Consider the following 19,505-nt stretch of genomic DNA (forward strand, 5'->3'; position numbering starts at 1 on the left):
ATTTGGGAAGGAAATCTTCCAGGTAAGTAAGACCTAAATACTTGGGATGCTCGCAAGATATCCCTGTGCGCCTAAACTGTAGGCATGTGCAGAATAAATGAGACTGATAATACCAGGAACAAAGTTTATACAAAGACAGTAAAGCCTCACTCCTGTGCTGGGCTCTGCATCAATTGAAACCTTTCTACTGGGCTGAATAATCTCATAAAGCCTGTGAGAGAGGGTATATTTCTTGCTATTCAAACTCAATTCCAGACAGGATAGGTTGATACTGAAACTTTCTTAAGCTTTTCCACAAAAAAAAAAAAAAAAAAAAAAGATTAGTATGTATAAGTTTTGAAGCTAACTTTACTTTCTTTGAAATAGTAGATTTAACTGTTTTCCTTAATCAAGCTCAAATAAAGTTCTGGCTTCTCAACAAGGCTAAGTACTAAAAGAAGTGTTAAATAAATTAATAAATGGATAAATAAATAGATGAATAAATATATGTGAAGTTTTTAAAAGTTCGTAAGCTTATTTTTATGAAATATCCAATAGTCTCAAAAGCAATTAATAACAGTCTTAAAATGAATTTAATATTTTAATTAAAATAGGCTATGAGTTATTGTATATTTTTAATTGTCTTACCCCTTCTGGTTCATTACCTGTTTCCTGAAACTGCATTCAAAGCTGCCTTATAATGAATCATTATTACTTTTATGACTAGAAAATGGAACAGGCTTTGTCTAAATGAGTTAAAAATGTTAAATGTTCTGGTTTATCCCAAGAAAAAAAAGCAAATATTATAAGATTTTGTGACAATTTTGAAATATACTGAGAAGTCCAAATCTAAAACACATGGAATATGACAGATGTAACATAAGCCTATCAAGTAAACAAATGAGCCAATTAATAGATTGATCAAAAAGGCCTAATTATATATGTGTGGATGTATGCATTTGCTATTCCATACTTAATCTATATAAAGTTTTGGTGTGTGTTTTATTAGCTCCTTAGCACATTCTTTCACATAGCATTAGTAATACATTAACCATATTCCCTTCACAAATGGTGAAAAGCAAGTCTTTGATGACGGCAATCGAGAAAGATCCTTTGGAACTGGGATGAGAGGAATGGGACTAAAACTAAAGCAAGATATCTATTGTCTGAATGTCACCTCTGCACTATGACCGGCCTACTTCTTGACCTGCACTAATCCTGATTGGACAAGTGCATAGTGGCTAAAGTCATGCAGTGCATATCAGAAAGTTACCAGGCTCTAGCTCTGTGCTGTTTATTCACGGTTTTTACTGTTTAGCTTCTTCAGGTCATATAGTCCCCATTCATGCACAATGTATAGGCTGCCACTTTTCATGCCTTCACAGTAAGGTGACTTAGTTATATGGACCCACATTTCCTACATTTCATTCTCTAACATTCCCTTTAATCAAATTCTTTCTACTTTTCCACAGAGAAAAAAAATAATACATTGGGAAAATTATATTTTTTTAATTTTTTTTCCCATTTTTTTTATTAAAGATTTCCATCTCCTCCCCTCCTCATCCCCCTTCCCTCCCCTCCCATCCACCCACACCCCACTCCACCCCTCTCCAAGACAAAGAGCCATCAGGGTTCCCTTCACTATGTTAAGTCCAAGGTCCTCCCAGCTCCCCCTAAGTCCTGAAGGTGAGCAACCAAACTGACAGGCTCACAGTGAGCCCGTCCATGCTGTAGAGTTCATGTTCATTGCCGTTGTCCTTGGTTTCTCAGTCCTCCTCCACCGTCAGCCACATTCAGAGAGTCCGGTTTGGTCCCCTGTTCCATCAGTCCCATTCCAACTGGACTTGGTGGTCTCCCGTTAGCTCTGTCCCACCGTCTCAATGGGTGAACGCACTCCTCACGGTCCATTGCCAAATTCCTTTTATGAAGCTACAATTACCCTGATACCTAAACCACACAAAGACTCAACCAAGAAAGAGAATTACAGGCCAATCTCACTCATGAACACCAATGCAAAAATTCTCAATAAAATACTGGCAAACAGAATCCAAGAACACATTAGAAAAATTATCCACTACGATCAAGTAGGCTTCATCCCAGAGATGCAGGGCTGGTTCAACATATGAAAATCTATCAATGTAATCCATCATATAAATAAACTGAAGGATAAAAACCATATGAACATCTCATTAGATGCAGAAAAAGCATTTGACAAAATTCAGCACCCCTTTATGATAAAGGTCTTGGAGAGATTAGGGATACAGGGGTCATTCCTAAATATAATAAAGGCTATTTACAGCAAGTCGACAGCTAACATCAAATTAAATGGAGAGAAACTCAAGGCCATCCCACTAAATTCAGGAACGCGACAAGGCTGTCCACTCTCTCCTTATCTCTTCAATATAGTGCTTGAAGTTCTAGCAATAGCAATAAGACAAAACAAGGGGATCAAGGGGATTCGAAGTGGAAAGGAAGAAGTTAAACTTTCGCTATTTGCAGATGATATGATAGTGTACATAAGCGACCCGAAAAACTCTACCAAAGAACTCCTACAGCTGATAAACTCCTTTAGTATCGTGGCAGGATACAAGATCAACTCCAAAAAATCAGTCGCCCTCCTATATACAAAGGATAAGGAAGCAGAGAAAGAAATCAGAGAAGCGTCACCTTTCATGATAGCCACAAATAGCATAAAATATCTTGGGGTAACTCTAACCAAGGAAGTGAAAGACCTATTTGACAAGAACTTTAAGTCTTTGAAGAAAAAAATTGAAAAGGATACCAGAAAATGGAAGGATCTCCCTTGCTCTTGGATTGGGAGGATCAACATAGTAAAAATGGCAATACTACCAAAGGCAATCTATAGATTTAATGCAATCCCCTTAAAGATTCCATCAAAATTCTTCACAGATCTTGAGAGGACAATAATCAACTTTATATGGAAGAACAAGAAACCCAGGATAGCCAAAACAATCTTATACAATAAAGGAACTTCTGGAGGCATTACCATCCCTGACTTCAAACTCTATTACAGAGCTACAGTATTGAAAACAGCTTGGTTTTGGCATAAAAATAGAGAAGTCGACCAATGGAATCGCATAGAAGAACCAAATCTTAACCCACAAACCTATGAACACCTGATTTTTGATAAAGGAGCTAAAAGCACACAATGGAAGAAAGAAAGCATCTTCAACAAATGGTGCTGGCATAACTGGATGTCAACCTGTAGAAGAATGAAAGTAGATCTGTGTCTATAACCATGCACAAAACTCAAGTCCAAATGGATTAAAGACCTCAATATCAATCTGAACACAACTGAAACCTGTTAGAGGAGAAAGTGGGAAGTACTCTACAACATTTGGGCACAGGAGACTGCTTCCTACGTATAGCCCCAGCAGCACAGACATTAAGGGCAACATTAAATAAATGGGACCTCCTGAAGCTGAGCAGCTTCTGTAAAGCAAAGGACACTGTCACTAAGACAAAAAGGCAGCCTACTGACTGGGAAAAGATCTTCACCAACCCCGCAACAGACAAAGGTCTGATATCCAAAATATATAAGGAACTCAAGAGACTAGACTTTAAAATGCTAATGAACCCAATTAAAAAATGGGGCACTGGCCGGGCGGTGGTGGCGCACGCCTTTAATCCCAGCACTCGGGAGGCAGAGGCAGGCGGATCTCTGTGAGTTCAAGGCCAGCCTGGTCTACAAGAGCTAGTTCCAGGACAGGCTCCAAAGCTACAGAGAAACCCTGTCTCGAAAAACCAAAAAAAAAAAAAAAAAAAAAAAAAAAAAAAAAAAAAAATGGGGCACTGAACTGAACAGAGAATTCTCAATAGAAGAAGTTCGAATGGCCAAAAGACACTTAAGGGCATGCTCGACCTCCTTAGCAATCAGGGAAATGCAAATCAAAACAACGCTGAGATACCATCTTACACCTGTCAGAATGGCTAAAATCAAAAACACCAATGATAGCCTTTGCTGGAGAGGATGTGGAGTAAGGGGTACACTCATCCATTGCTGGTGAGAATGCAAACTTGTGCAACCGCTTTGGAAAGCAGTGTGGAGGTTTCTCAGAAATTTGGGATCAGCCTACCCCAGGACCCAGCAATCCCACTCTTGGGAATTTACCCAAGAGATGCCCAATCATATTACAAAAGCATTTGTTCAACTATGTTTATAGCAGCATTATTTGTAATAGCCAGAACCTGGAAACAACCTAGATGCCCTTCAGTGGAAGAATGGATGAAGAAAGTGTGGAATATATATACGTATTAGAGTACTGCTCAATGGTAAAAAAACAATGACATCTTGAATTTTCCATGCAAATGGATGGAAATAGAAAAACACCAAGCCTGAGTGAGGTAACCCAGGCCCAAAAGATGAACATGGGATTTACTCACTCATAATTGGTTTCTAGCCATAAATAAAGGTCATCGAGTCTATAATTCGTAAAAAATCCTAGAGAAGCTATATAAGAAGGTGAACCCAAAGAAAAACATATAGTTATCCTCCTGGATATTGGAAGTAGACAAGATTGCCAGACAAAAAAAAAAATGGGACATGCGGGGGAAGATGGGGGAGAAAAAAGTGTGAAGTGGGAGGATGGGAAGAGCTTGGGGGAATAGGATGGCTGGGATATAGGAAGGGTGGATATGGGAACAAGGAATTATATATCTAAGTTAAGGGAGCCATTCTAGGTTGGCAGAGACTTAACTCTAGAGGGGTTCCCAGGTGTCCAGGAAGACGCCCCCAGCTAGGTCCTTGGGCAGCTGAGGAGAGGGTGCCAGAAATGTCCAGATCCTATTGCCATACTCATGAATATCTTGCATATCACCATAGAACCTTCACCTGGCATTGGATGGAGAAAATGACAGAGCCCCACATAGGAGCACCATGACTGAGCTCCCAAGGTCCCGATGAGGAGCTAAAGGAGGGAGATCATGAGCAAGGGAAAATTATTTTTAAATTAAAATAAAATGATCATGATCTATTAGAGATAGCATCTTCTTAACATGGGATTTTAATGCTTATGTTTGGCATAGTACATAGTTTTCTAAAGAATATAGAGATCTACATAAGAGGAGGGATGAATGGTGGTTACTAGAACCTATTCTGGGTGGTGCACGCCTTTAATCTCAGCACTCGGGAAACAGAGGCAAGTGGATCTCTGTGAGTTCGCGACCAGCCTGGTATATAAGAGTTAGTTCCAGGACAGGCTCCAAAGTAACAGAGAAACCTTGTCTCTAAACAGCCCCCCACCCACAAAAAATATTAAACCTACATAAACCATTAGCAAATTTCTCCAAAATTAGCTTCTCATTGGACTTGTTGCAGATTTACATTTCCATTTTCTCTTAGTCAACAGATTCTGTCAGCTAATTATAAGATGAGGCGTTTATATCAATACTTGATGTCATGCTCATTTTTGTGCAATTAGAAAAGTTTGACAAAAACTACCCTAAAGAGTTATGTGTGTTTTTGTAATAAAAGAAATAGGACGACGTGTCTTTGACATTTTACACATGTTTTTACTGCTATAAGAACTGTCCTTAAAAACAGCAACACTATTGATAGCTTATGCTAGAGAGGATGTGGAGTAAGGGGAACACTCCTCCACTGCTGGTGGGAATGCAAACTTGTACAACACTCTGAAAATCAGGATGGCAGTTTCTCAGAAAACCGGAAAACAAACTACCTCAGGATCCAGCAATACCACTCTCAGTCATATACCCAAAAGATGCTCAATCATACAACAAGGACATTTGTTCAACTATGTTCATAACAACATTATTTGTAATAGCCAGAACCTGGAAACAACCTAGATGCTCCTCAACTGAAGAATGGATAAAGAAAATGTGGCACATTTACATATTGGAGTACTACTCATCGGTACAAAAAAAATGAAAAATGACATCTTGAAATTTGCGTGCAGATGGATGGAACTAGAAAAAGGGCATACTGAATGAGGTAACTCAGATCCAGAAAGATGAACATGGTATGTACTCACTCATAAGTGGAACTAGCTGTAAAGCAAAGAATATTGAGCCTATAGTTCATGATCCTAGAGAAGCTACAAAACAAGGTGAACCATAAGAAAAATATACATAGATCCACCTGGAAAGGAGAAAAAGACTGACAAAATTGGGGGCTTTGGAGGTAAGGGGAGAAGGGAGGGCTGAAGGGAATGAGGAGTGAAGAAGGGGACCAGGGAGGAGAACATGACGAAACGGGATAGTCGAGATGGAGGAAAAAGAAAGATAAGAGCAAGGAAAAAGATATTTTGATTGATGGAGTAATTACGGGGCTAGCAAGAAACCTGGCACTAGAGAAAAAATCCCCAGAAATTAACAAGGATGATCCCAGCTAAGACCCTAAGCAATGGAGTAGAGGGTGCCCAAGCTGGCCTTGCCCAGTAGTCAAATTGATGAATATCTTAAATGTCGCCATAGAACCTTTATCCATCAACTGATAGAATCAGAAGCAGAGACCTGCAGCAGAGCTCTGGGCTAAGCTCCCAAAGTCCAGTTGAAGAGTGGAAGCAGTGAGAAAGAGGTCAAGACCATGATGGGTGCACCCACTGAAAAAGTTTACCTGCATTAATGGGGGCTCACCAACACCAGCCAGACTCAGAAGAAACCAGCGTTAAGTCCCAATAAGACCCTCTGAATGTGTGACAGCTGTATGGCTGGGCAACTGTAGGGCCACTGGCTTTGGCACCAGTATTAATCCCCTACTGCTTGTACTGGCTGTTTGGGAACCTATTCTCTTTTGACTGGATACCTTGCTCAGCGTAGATAAAGTAGGGAGGGTCTTGGACCTTCCAGAAGCAATGTGCCTTACCTTCCTGAGGAGGTGGATTGGAGGTGGGGTGGAGGGGTAGGTGGAGGACAGGAGGGAGTGGGAACTGAAATTGTATGTAAAATTTAAAAAGATAGTTTGAATTCTTTTTTAAAAAATAAAATAAATTTAAAAAAGAGAAAAACAGTTGTTTAAAATTGATTTCACAAATCTGTTTTGAAGAGACTACTGGGGTGATTTATTCGATTTTTCTGGAGCTTTTTTGAGGTTATTATATAATTAAATCATTTCCCCTTCTTAGCTCTGCCCTTCAAACTTTCTTATATCTTTCTCTTTGCTCTCAATGTCACGAAGAATTTCTCAATCAAATGTATTTAGCAACATGTCCTAATATACACGAATCTCTGATTTAACATAAAATACAAAATTGTTACTTGAGTATATGTATTTACTGTGCCATTTTCTGCACAGACTGGGGACACCTAATCTAAAAACTCAAACTGGATATACTTCCTAATTTGACGATTTTGGGTGTCAATATGTTGTCAGGGGTGGAAAACTCAACATCTCATCTTAATCTATAAGCTGCAGTTAATACAAATACATTGTATAGCGTCACCTCCTGGTTATAGATATATAGGAAACATTAAGTTTGTAAGTTTGTAGTTCCATCTGTATCATATCAACAAGTATTTTCAGATATTTAAAAATATTTTAGAGTAAATGAAAAACATTAATGCCCTAAATATTATAAAGGATATTTATACTATACAAAAAAAATTTTACTTAATGAAAAAATACCAAAAATGAGTTCATCAGTATTTTAAATATAATTTTAGACATTTTTATCAATGTCATTGATGCTTAGTTTTTAAATATATTACTAATTATGTTGGTGTCATATGCTCATTAAGTAATATATCAGTTTATAATAATCCTTTAAGATTTATCATTAATAACTGATTTAGTTAAAATCTTACAGTACATGTAAAGATAGGCTAAGATTGCATGTAGAATACGTGTATCTATATTTATATGGGCTTATGCTAGGAATGAAAGATTGGTTTGATATTCAAAGGTAACCAATGTAATTCATCGTATTAATAAGTGAAGAGGAAAACATGTTTGATTACCATTGACCAACTATGAGACTAAATTTCTTTTGAACAAAGCCATCATGAGTTTTCCTCCATACCAATGTGAAAAAAAGTGTACGTGGCTAACAAGACCCAATTATTATCATCTATAATTAGATGTAGGTATGAACAAAAGAGAAGAAAACTGACTTTCTTTTGCCTCTTCTCAAGGATGCCCAAAAAAAAACTCAAGATGAAACTGGGATAACCTTAGTCATCACAACACAAAATACCAAATTGATATAATGTAGTTATACCAATTTTACATCAAAGTGGAAATTCAATGAGGAAAAAGATCATTAGCTTGACTGTGATATTCACTTTGAGAGTCAGAATCTTTATTTTAAAATTAATATTTAGCAAGAAGGGCAGTAATTTGACAATGAGATAAAGATAGTTAAAGATGTAATAGTTATTCAACTTCAGCAAATCTTACACTGTTTTATCCAATGAATTTTTATAATTCCAGAGCAATGTGCAAAAAGAATGCAGAATTGAAGTGGTCAAGTTATACCTATTATTTTTCATTCTGTGTACTCCTGGGACTAACTGGTGACAGCTTTATAAAAAAAAAAAAAAAAAAAAAAAAAAAGCTCTCTGCACCAACTGAAAAAAGGACAATCCATTCTCTGCTATGAACTGCCAATTGTAATTTAGCAGAGTTAGAAGGCAGATCCACTGACTAGACAGAAAATTAAAACATGGGTAGCTCCTGATTAGAAATTTATTCATAGCAGGTAATAGGACAGTCAGTATCTCTGGCATTACTCAGAGAGAGATTTAATTCTGATAAGTTAGGTGATGGCACTTGAATCAGAGGATATAAATGGTGACAGGTTGTGACATATAGAGAAGATGAAAATGAGTAACATCACTCCACAGAAGTGATTCAATATAGATGAATTTCTTGAGTAGTCATATAATTATTTTAAAAATCAGTTGAAAGTCTTTAAAGAATAAGACTACACTTTAACTGAACTATGCACCACTTATATAGCTATTTGTCAATAGATTATAACATTAATCAACTGATCAAAGGAAAAGAGTGGAAAATAAATTATATTTAAACTATGAAATGGAAATTGTCATTTCTGATTTCATCTGAATAAGGCACAAACTTAAAATTGTAGACAGACTAGTTACCATATGAAGAGAGCAAATGTGAAGTATTGAGGTTTTACACAGCTATATGTATGAGAGCGATATGCACTTAAAGCTTTTAAAAAGCAAGTTATTCATATTTATAAAGAATACATTTTAATTTGGATCTGTATGCCTCTTTTGCATTTTCCAATAGAGAAGTGCATTATTACATTGCCTTTTTAAAGATATAATTCTCTATACTAAAGAAACATTGCAGATATAAACAATTTTCCACATGGGCAGGTATCTTAATTACCTCTTTTGAATTTGTGAAGTAGTCTATTAATTGTGATCAAATCTTGTTATAGGTGGAGATTTTATAAAATAGGTTTAAAATCCCCTGGTGCTTTTCCTACTGAATGAAGGGACCACAACCCTCATTCCTTATATCTGGCTGACCAATCATTCACAGAAGTGATCCTATATTAACTACTACAGGAGTCAAACTATATGAAACCTTGTTCTGGAACATTCGTCTTTTGGAATTCTTAGGGAGCGAAAGCATAAAGTAGTAACCTGCCAGTTGTCTTCAGAGGGGAAAAACTGATAACCAATTGACTTCAGTGTCATTGGCTGATGCATGCATCACCTGTCAGTGATGGAAGAAAATTATCCTGAAAAAAATTGGTCCACTTATAAATGAGGGTGTTCTTGAGAGAGCTGGGAAGCCAGACCAACAGCATGATAGGCTCCTTGTAAGCCCCTAGCCAGTGACAAGGCCTCAGTTTTGGGTTTACTAGAACTGAACAAGCTATTCCGTGGAAAGAACATAACTCAGGCACAACAAATCAGCAGATGTCCCATATCCTGCTGCTTGCCCTTCCCTACCCATTTGCTGGTAAAAGTCCTTAAGGCAACTAAAGCCACCTACCTATGCTAATATTCAACACATAAATATAAGCAGAGATTGCACATTAGTTTCCCAGACCAACAGACCCAAATAATGCACACCAAAGCTATATTAATTACAACACTGTTTAGCCATGGCTTAGGCATATTCCTAGCTAGGCCCTACATCATATACATTTCTATTGATCTGAGAATGTGGCCTACAGGGAAGATCAGTGTCTTTCTTTCTCCTTCGCAGCTACATGGCCTCTCTCTCTCTCTCTCTCTCTCGTCTCCTCTCTCATCCTCTACTCTCTCTCCTCTCTCTCTCTCTTCATCTCGTCTCTCTTCTCTCTCTCTCTCTCTCTCATATATATATATGATTTCCTACCTGGCTCTATTCCTCATAGGTCAAAGCAGCTTCTTTATTAACCAATGTTAATAAAACATATTCACAGCAAAAGGGGGAATCCCACATCACATAAACTTTATGTTTAAACCCACCAATTAGCTCCCAACTAACGTTCCCCGTCCCTGGAATTCCATAATCTTGATTAAAAGGAACTGTGAGTTTCTCCTGCGGTCCCATTTTGCCACTTTGTCTGAAGCTTTAACCCTGCATGCTGGAATTTTTGCTCTAGTCTTGGTGATTACATATGAGTCTGGTGGTCTTTTATAAGGTTTCTCATTGACCACAACAGTTGCAGCTGATACAACAAGAAAAGTGTGCTCAAAATAGAAAAAGAGTAAAAACTTGATATCTTAGTCACTAAATTTGAAACTGGTTCAACAAACTGAAAAATGAACCAACAGACTAGGAATTTACTTGTGAATGCCAAATTTATACAAATGGCTTTAGAATAAGGGAAAACTATACAAGCCACAATTAATAATAGACAGCAGAAAATGTCCGTATAGCAGTTTCCTCTCTGAAGTTAAAATTTTCCATTCTGGTATGATGGTATACACCTTTAATCCCAGCACTTAAAGACAGAGGAAGACAGAATGTCTGTGAGTTTGAAGTCAGTCTGTTCTACACGTGTGAGTTCCAGGAGAGCCAACAGCAAGAACTGTTACACAAGGAAAATCCTGTCTCTAAAAGCAAAACCAATAAATTTCATCATCATGTAATACCTCTTAAGATATATAGAAGAGAAATGAAAGAGGAACAAAAGGATTTTCCATACAGGGTATTTACAAGGAGGTAAAACTATAGAATATTCTAAGAGGAACTAAAACCTGTTCAATCTTACAGAGATGGAAATAGCACTCAAAATATTTTCAGGAAGTCACTGAAACTGACAAGATTCACAAGGGCCCTCCCTCCTCAAAAATATATACAGTAAGAATCACTCTCAGAAAAGCTGAGCAGCTTAGGAAAAACTCAGAACAAGTAGCCTGAAAGAATAGGAATCAGCCAAACCACCAAAAAGAAACAAAAACCAACTGGGTTGCCAGGAAAGCATGCTTTCCAACACGGTGTACATTTTAGCTGATTAAATTTAAATAAGCATAATTTGCAAAAATGTAAACTATATTTTCAATTCATATCATTACTTACCATAAGTAGAAATATAATAAATACATGGTACAATTCATTTTGAAAGTAGAAAAGATTCTAGCACCTAATGTACAGGTTGTGAGACTCTAAATATATGACACTCCACATTCTAGAAAATATTATAGCACTAACGATAGGTTACATGCCTCTAGTCAAAATATCTGATATCTCACAATTTGAAATCTTTTGCATCTTTATGCTACAAGTTGAAAACTTCAAAAACTCAGAATCATGTGATAGTTTAAGTGCAAAACACATACATATTAGAAAACTCTATAAGCTTCTAGAAATTTTAATCAGCCAAACTAGCTGATTCCATATAGATGGAAAGCTAGCTTTTTACATACCCTGTTTCAGGAATAAATAAACTAAGTTTTAGTGTTTAAATGGTTAAAAAGAAATGTAAAAAGAAATCTAGCTTATGTTTAATATGTTAGCTGTAAACAGAGCCATTGAACTTCTTTTGATATATGAAGACATAAGGTGTAAGTGGTCTACTTAAAACAATGTGTATTTTCAACAAAAGAATTCCTATTATTGATCCAACAAGATAAACTACCTTTTAAATTTTAATAAGAAATTGCTCACATTAAAACCTTTATGTGTCAATATCAACAAAATATTTTAAATTCCATATTTATAAAGTTGAAATTTAACATAATATGCCATAAATACATGTACTATACGATAGCTAAAATTCCTTACCTAAATGTTTAGAAATCAAATCAAAAATATTAGCTAACATTAATAGAACACACATAAATTGACTAATTGAAAATACTTGAAAATAATTTTTAAAACACAAGTTTTATGTTACATGTACTTACCTGGAATAGTTAAATAATCGACTATCCCAAAGATCATGGGTCCCTCTGGGTCCAGAATGAAAATAGCAAGAATCGGTCCCATCAAACATGTTCAACCCATCCTCTGAATTTTTTGAAGCATGGCTATGTACCACATCTAAAAGGACTGTGATGCCCATTGAATGTGCTGTGTCAACAAGTTCTTTCAGTTCTTCAGGAGTTCCATAGCGACTAAGGAGAAAGGGCACAAAAAAAATTACATCACATTGAAAGCAAACAGCAATTGTGCATCATCAATGCCTATGCCCAGCATGGTATAAGCTATTTTAAATACAAAACTGAAAATATAACTACAAAAAGTATAAACTTGGAAGTGCTATTTTATATAAAGTAAATAAAAAGGATTAAATAAAAATATTAATTAACAAAAACTGTTAAATGGAACTCTATGCTAAATAAAATTTGCATTGGGGATACACAAAATAGTAAAACTCTATGTTTTTATCCTTGGTGGTTCTTCTATAAGCAAGTCAAGTCAGTCATGGTTGCCAGGACTTTCCAGATGTTTGTCCTTCTGCCGGCATACAACCAAACGAGGTAAGGGGCCCTTAGAATACTTCTTTCATCACAGTACCGAAAACTGTCCGTTCTCCCTTGTTCCTAAACCAGAATTTTTCTGGAATTAGTGGGCCAAGAAAATGTGTCATGTTTCACCAACTGTTCACACATGCAGAAGAGATGGTTATCTTATACAAAGTCTCAGTCTCCCTGCAGAAGAAAACAAAACTCACTTCCAGAAGTGATGGTTATCTTATACAAAGTCTCAGTCTCCCTGCAGAAGAAAACAAAACTCACTTCCAGAAGGCTTTCTTTCCCCCCGGGGCAATCTCCACATTACTATTTTCTAGGCATCAAATTTAAACACTGGGTACCAATGTGTCCTTGATATTGTTATCATCTCTATTCCCCATCAGATGGCCTGCCTCTTCATACCAGAGGCTGCGTACATGTGCCATTTCATGACACAGTGCAATACTTAGCAAATAGCAATTCCTTTAATGAGCAACTCTACAAAAAAGTTAAAAAAATTCATGTTATCCTCTAAAAAAAAAAAAAAACCCAAACACTGATTGTAATGCCAAGAAGATGAGGACTGGGATCATGAGATGGCAATTTATCATAATATTAGGCTCTTTTTATCACTGTACCCCTTCCTTACCTTATAAAAGTCACACTGGGATAGTTTTATTCACTGAACAACAGCCTCTATACATAAGTAGCCCTCAGCTTCATTCATTCTTTTTTTGTTAATTAAATATGTATTAAGAGAGCTACCATGAGCCATGAAATTTTCCATATTCTAGAATTGCATATTGAACAATATTAATATTACTGTTCTGCTATTTACACTAAAATGAGGAGACAGAAACATGAATGAGACATGAAGAATAAAATAGCAAATATTTTTTCAAAGGCAAAATGAAAATGAAAAGCACTATATTCCAGAAGAGTCATCAGTGAATGAATCTTATAGGTGAATAGGGTGACATATACTGAGCCAAAAAGGAGTGAGGAAAAGACAGACAGATATATGAGAAGAATATTCAGAGAAATTAGTATATGTATTGGAGCTTACAAACTCCAATGAGCTAAAAACATAAGAAGACTTAACCAGATGTGGAATGGACACATCAAAAGAGAGAGAAAGAAGACCTCATAAATGCTGTCATATGACCAAAGGAATATTTACACTTTTCTGAAAGAAACAGAAAGTCACTGAGGGAGAATATGTGCAGGAGATCTATACAATTCAATATTCATCTTTAAATGCTTTACTTAGGCTATAGTCCAGAAAACATATATGTGAATCAAGACAAGAATAAAGTTCAAATAAACCATAGAGAGGTACTGAAAAAAGCCAAGTAAAGACTGCCAACTTGGGCTAGGGTAGGAACAGTTGGGCAGGTGAACAGCCAGATTTAGGATAAAAATGTTAAGTGCAGATGGCTAAGTTTTATAATAAGCCGAAAACAAAAAGGGATAGAAATGGAATAGTAAAAAGCCAGATTCTGGCTCGAAGAATTAAAAGATAAAAGTGTCACTTTTTTTTTCATTAGAAAATATGATGGAGAAGGAGGATGATGGACATGACGAGGTAATATATTAAACATATTATAGATAAGTACTGGACACATAGAGAATACAATGTATAAAGATTAGAAACATAAAGTTTACACAGAAACTGCATTAAAGTGGAAGGAATGGATAGAAGCAAAACAGAATAGAACTAGAAAGTTTCATCTTAAGTAGAAAGATGGAAAAGAAAAAGCAGAAGGAAGAAGTGAAAGAAAATATACAAAAAAAGTGAGGTGAGCCAGGCGGCGGTGGCGCACGCCTTTAATCCCAGCACTCAGAGGCAGAGGCAGACGGATCTCTGTGAGTTTGAGACCAGCCTGGTCTACAAGAGCTAGTTCCAGGACAGGCTCCAAAGCTACAGAGAAACCCTGTCTCGAAAAACCAAAAAAAAAAAAAAAAAAAAAAAAAAAAAAAAAAAAAAAAAAAAAAAAAAAAGTGAGGTGAGAGATACTACAGCAGGATATTATATTCTGGAATTAAAGAGAAAAATAAAAATCTTCCAAGGAGGTTAAAGAACGTGACTGTGTTAAGCGATTCTGACAGTTTGAGTTAACCAAGAAAAGCCACTGTACTCCAGAAGGTCACCAGTAGCATTAACAAGCACACTTCTTAGTAGAGAGATAGGCAGGTTCTTGAATGAAGCTAGAAAACCAATTGAAAGCACTACATACTGTATATAAACAAACAAAGAGAACTACAGGGAAATGTAAGAAAATTGGTTAGTATCTCCTTCTAGACTATTATATGCTCTAAGTCCACTTCTAACCTTCCTCAGCTGTCAGGGACAGTTTCAATCCACTTCAGATATCACCTGAGATTTAATTTAGAGTCAATTTTGCAGCATTATAAAAGCAATTTGTTGTTAGTGCTTATTAGCAGTAGAAACCACTATATGTATGGGTACTAAATTAATGTCTATTTCCCATACTGTAAACTAATGAGTTCGAATTAATGATGAGTTTGTTCAATTTGTGGTAATCAAGGCACACAGGGCCACTTAAGGTAGTCTTTCTCTCCAGACACATTCTGGTAAGTTTAAGTCTGAGTTAAGAATTGTATCTGTGCAGTATAGATCATCCCACATGTTCCCATCTGACACCAATCTCTTCCTATAAAAAGGTGAGAGTTCATTGAGTACAGGCTTGCACAGGACACAGTTTCTGACTACGCATGTGCCTATAAAGGTATAAGTGTCAGTGAGTAAGTAGACATTTTATGAGCTGATATCATTCCAGCAAACCTGACATTAAATCTGGGTCATTCAATGCTACACATCATTCTGATTAGAAGTGAATGACCTCAGTCAAAGAAAACCTCCATCTTGCTATTAAACATATCTGTAAGTGGGGTGTTATAAAACAAAACAAAGCTAAATGTTAAAATACATTTTAATTACATTATTTGAAATGTACATGAACATTAAATATTCATTTTACCTTGATGCTGCAAAAAAGCTAGTGATTTGGTACCCAAAACTGGCATAGTAAGCATGTTCCATGATCGCCATCAACTGAATGCAGTTGTATCCTATAGACACAAAACCCAAAGAAAGTCAGAACTACTTTCAAAACAGAATGAAAAATTGCATGTTCTGAAGACATAACTTTTACAATGAACCTAGAACCTCTAATCAGCATGTAAATTTCTACTACTCTGACACAATTTACTTGTCTGACCTTCTAAAACAATTGGACATTTGTCCTCTTAGAGCCACATTACTGCCTAGTTATTTGAAATGTCTTCATTTTAATATGTGACAAATGATATGCAAATATATACATAATTTGCTTTAGAATATTAAACATGGAAATCTGCATATGTTAAATTTTAGCTTTACTTGTAATATCCATACTGAAGATGATGAGGCTAAATACAAGTAACTGATTGCATGATATGCTTTTTAATTTGCCTCTTTTCATCATGGTTTAGATATTTTACCATATAGCCTAAGAAATATTATCAAATTCATTTTTCTACCAAAGTAAGTATTATGAAGCCAGAAGCAATGTCCCTATGGACTTACTTTAAATATTTAGTGTTTCATGTGCACACACAGACATGGGACAAAACCACGTTTTTCTTTCTCTATCAGAATATATTTTTTCGCTAGTTGTACAAATGAAGTCACTCAAAAAGAAGGGGAGGGAAGTGGGAGGAGGAGCGGAGGGAGGGAAGGAGGAGGGAAGGAGAGATGGAAATTTTTAAATATAAAAAAAAAATAAACCATGAAGAAAAAAAAAGGTAGGGATTGTCCTTTAAATATTCATAATAGCAGTGGAACTAGTCACAAGTAAATAATCAGAGAAAAGACAGAACCTCTTGATCTTATACAAAATAAAGAAACAGAAAAACTTTAGGGAAATCAGTTTTTCTTTTCTTACAAGTACAATTTTATCATTTTTTCACATATGCTCAGTTTGATTGGAACATTTGTGCAAACAAACATGCTTAGTATTTGTATTATGCTCCTAATGTCCAATTCATATAAGCTTCAGTTTTATTAAAAGACTTCTTAAAGTCAGATTCTTTAACAAGTCATTTAAATATATAACTGAACTTGGGAGAAAACCAAAACCCATATTAACTTCATTCTCTTCACTTGCCATGTTGTAGCTCCTCATTACTGTATTTTAGCACATTATACGTGCTGTAACTTTCACAAATACAAATTCAGAAGTAAGAATTTATATACTTAAAGTATTTCTCCCTGATCTCACCATTGGTATATTGTTGTAAAAGGAAAATGATTTAATTGAAACAGACCTAACAGAAACAAACGTATCAGATGATGGACATTAGTTACCATATATCTTAGAATAAAACTTGGAGTTTTAATTACATCTCCATTATATAATAGGTATTATTCTCATCGAGCTCCACCTTGCATGGCCATTGTTTGTTTCAATGGCACTAATCATGTCTCCCTTAGTGTGCTCTCTACCCACGGTGCTAGGCAACTAAAACAATGGTGCAGAGGAGCATCCCGTGCTGCTGAGGCACATATTAAAAGCCAGGTATAAATAATTTAATAGTCTATAATAATGAAAGTACTTCTTCAATGAGCAAATGTAACATAATACCTATCCACCAACGCTAACAATAAATTTGATTAATTTTAGTTTCTGGAATTGTAGTTCAGTTCACAATCACAGATAATTAGGATCTATACATAGGTGAAAACTTTAACCCTGCCTTGCATTTCAATTGTTCCTCTAGTTAAAAAACTAAACTCCCTGGCAAAGTGATATAATTAAATGTACTTTGTTTTCTTCTCCGGCTTCTGCAGCAGGCAACAAATATCCTACAGAATATTTTTTAACTGCATTACCTATAAGAAGAAGTAATAATATAACATCTATTGAAGCAGGTAGTCAACCTAATACTACTTATTCATAGCCTTCTCTGAAGACAGTCATGTCTGGTATATGAATATCTCAAAGTGTTTCAAGTGTGGTCCAGAAATGTTGGTGAGAAAAATCATCCAGACATTGCCACTATATAATAACCAAACCAAAATGAGTTCCAGACACCTTATAAATACTAGATTTTTTTTTCATAAAATAATAAAATGGACTGGCTATTATCAATGACCACATCAAATGATAAAGGTTATCTTCTGTAGAAAAGTAATTACACTCGTATATTTATCTACAATTTGGAAGCCATCAGTTCACATTACATTAAATTGAAATTGGAATAATATCCTGAATGCTTATGATCTATCTTATTCCATTTCTCTTTTCTATGCTATCACTATTACAGGGCAATTGGAGAAGCCTAAAATAAAATGCATTTTATTACATATTTAATCTCTTAACACAAAAAAAGACACTTGTAATTAGCTTTTCTAATAAGAAAACAGTCTCATTAAAATTTTATCTGAATAAAAATCACAATTATTACTTACCAAGGTCTTTGATTCTTGGCAGTACATTGCTTGTAAAATGTTTATAAGAAGCTATTTTTCCTTCATGAGAAGAAATTCCCACATGAGATTCATAAATTCTTAGACTTCTTGGTTTCTTAGGTCTGGAATGCTTCAACTACAGAATACAGAGTTACAAATGGAATTAAAGCAAGTATTCAGTTGTGACACTAACTAATCAAGTATGTGAAATAAAATAATGGCTAAGTTCAGTGAAACATTTGTGAATGTTCTACCCCATCAAAGGCAAAGGCTGCATTCACCATGTTTCTTAATCATATATAGGATTATATTAATAAGTCAACTTAAAAAAAGTCATGAAATAGGCATGCAGCATCAATGATTGGAGAGATTTTTTTTCATTTTTAAACCTATGCCATGGAAAAAATATGGAGTTCTAATTGGAACATATAATTTATTTATTTAATACATACCATTCATTAGCAAGATTGAGTAATATAAATGACTGATAATTAGTTCTAAAATACGTATAACACATGTGGAACATAATCATAACATAACCCCTAAATACACTAGTTTGCCATTCCATGGTCCTTAAAACTATACAAATCCATCTTCACATACTAATTTTTTTTTTTTTTTGGTTTTTTGAGACAGGGTTTCCCTGTAGCTTTGGAGCCTGTCCTGGAACTAGCTCTTGTAGACCAGGCTGGCCTCGAACTCACAAAGATCCACCTGCCCCTGCCTCCCGAGTGCTGGGATTAAAGGCGTGCGCCACCACAGTCTGGCTCACATACTAAATTTTTAAGTCTCTGTAAATTTGAAATTGTAGTCCACAATATTAATATTCCTTCTTGATAGGTAAATAGAAATTTACTGTTTTTTACTAACTTCAAAACTAGGCAAAAAGAAAAACCTTACTTCTGTTTCATGGGAAAGATACAACAGAAAAAGATATAAGATGTATAATATAGGAACGCTGTCAAGCCAAACACTAAGCAAGAAAACATTGAGCATTGTCACAAAAGGTATAAAATATGAAATTATTTTCCCAAGAAATACTGAAATAAGCAATTATTTAAAATCTGCTGTCCTCACTTTATATGTGTCTTCTGGATCCCAGTGTATCCAATCATAATTCACATTGTCACTTTCACGAACCACATACTTGGCCCATGGTGAAATGCGATACAAAATCTCACCACTTTTACTGGTAATGACGACCTAA

At 35.6% G+C, this 19,505-nt stretch overlaps 1 protein-coding gene across 1 annotated transcript in view; it reads right to left on the reverse strand.

The window, feature by feature from the left end:
- The window catches only part of Gbe1 (1,4-alpha-glucan branching enzyme 1), a 248,144-nt gene that overhangs the window by 120,773 nt on the left and 107,866 nt on the right, over positions 1 to 19,505 (reverse strand). The window contains exons 4-7 of the mRNA XM_038345354.2: positions 19,376 to 19,501; positions 18,299 to 18,434; positions 15,828 to 15,918; positions 12,277 to 12,486 (exon numbers count right to left, since the gene is read on the reverse strand). Coding sequence (XP_038201282.1) covers positions 12,277 to 12,486; positions 15,828 to 15,918; positions 18,299 to 18,434; positions 19,376 to 19,501 — 563 coding nt within the window. The remainder of the gene's footprint in view (positions 1 to 12,276; positions 12,487 to 15,827; positions 15,919 to 18,298; positions 18,435 to 19,375; positions 19,502 to 19,505) is intronic.

Source organism: Arvicola amphibius, chromosome 10 (assembly GCF_903992535.2).
Source record: "Arvicola amphibius chromosome 10, mArvAmp1.2, whole genome shotgun sequence".
NCBI lineage: Eukaryota > Metazoa > Chordata > Mammalia > Rodentia > Cricetidae > Arvicola > Arvicola amphibius.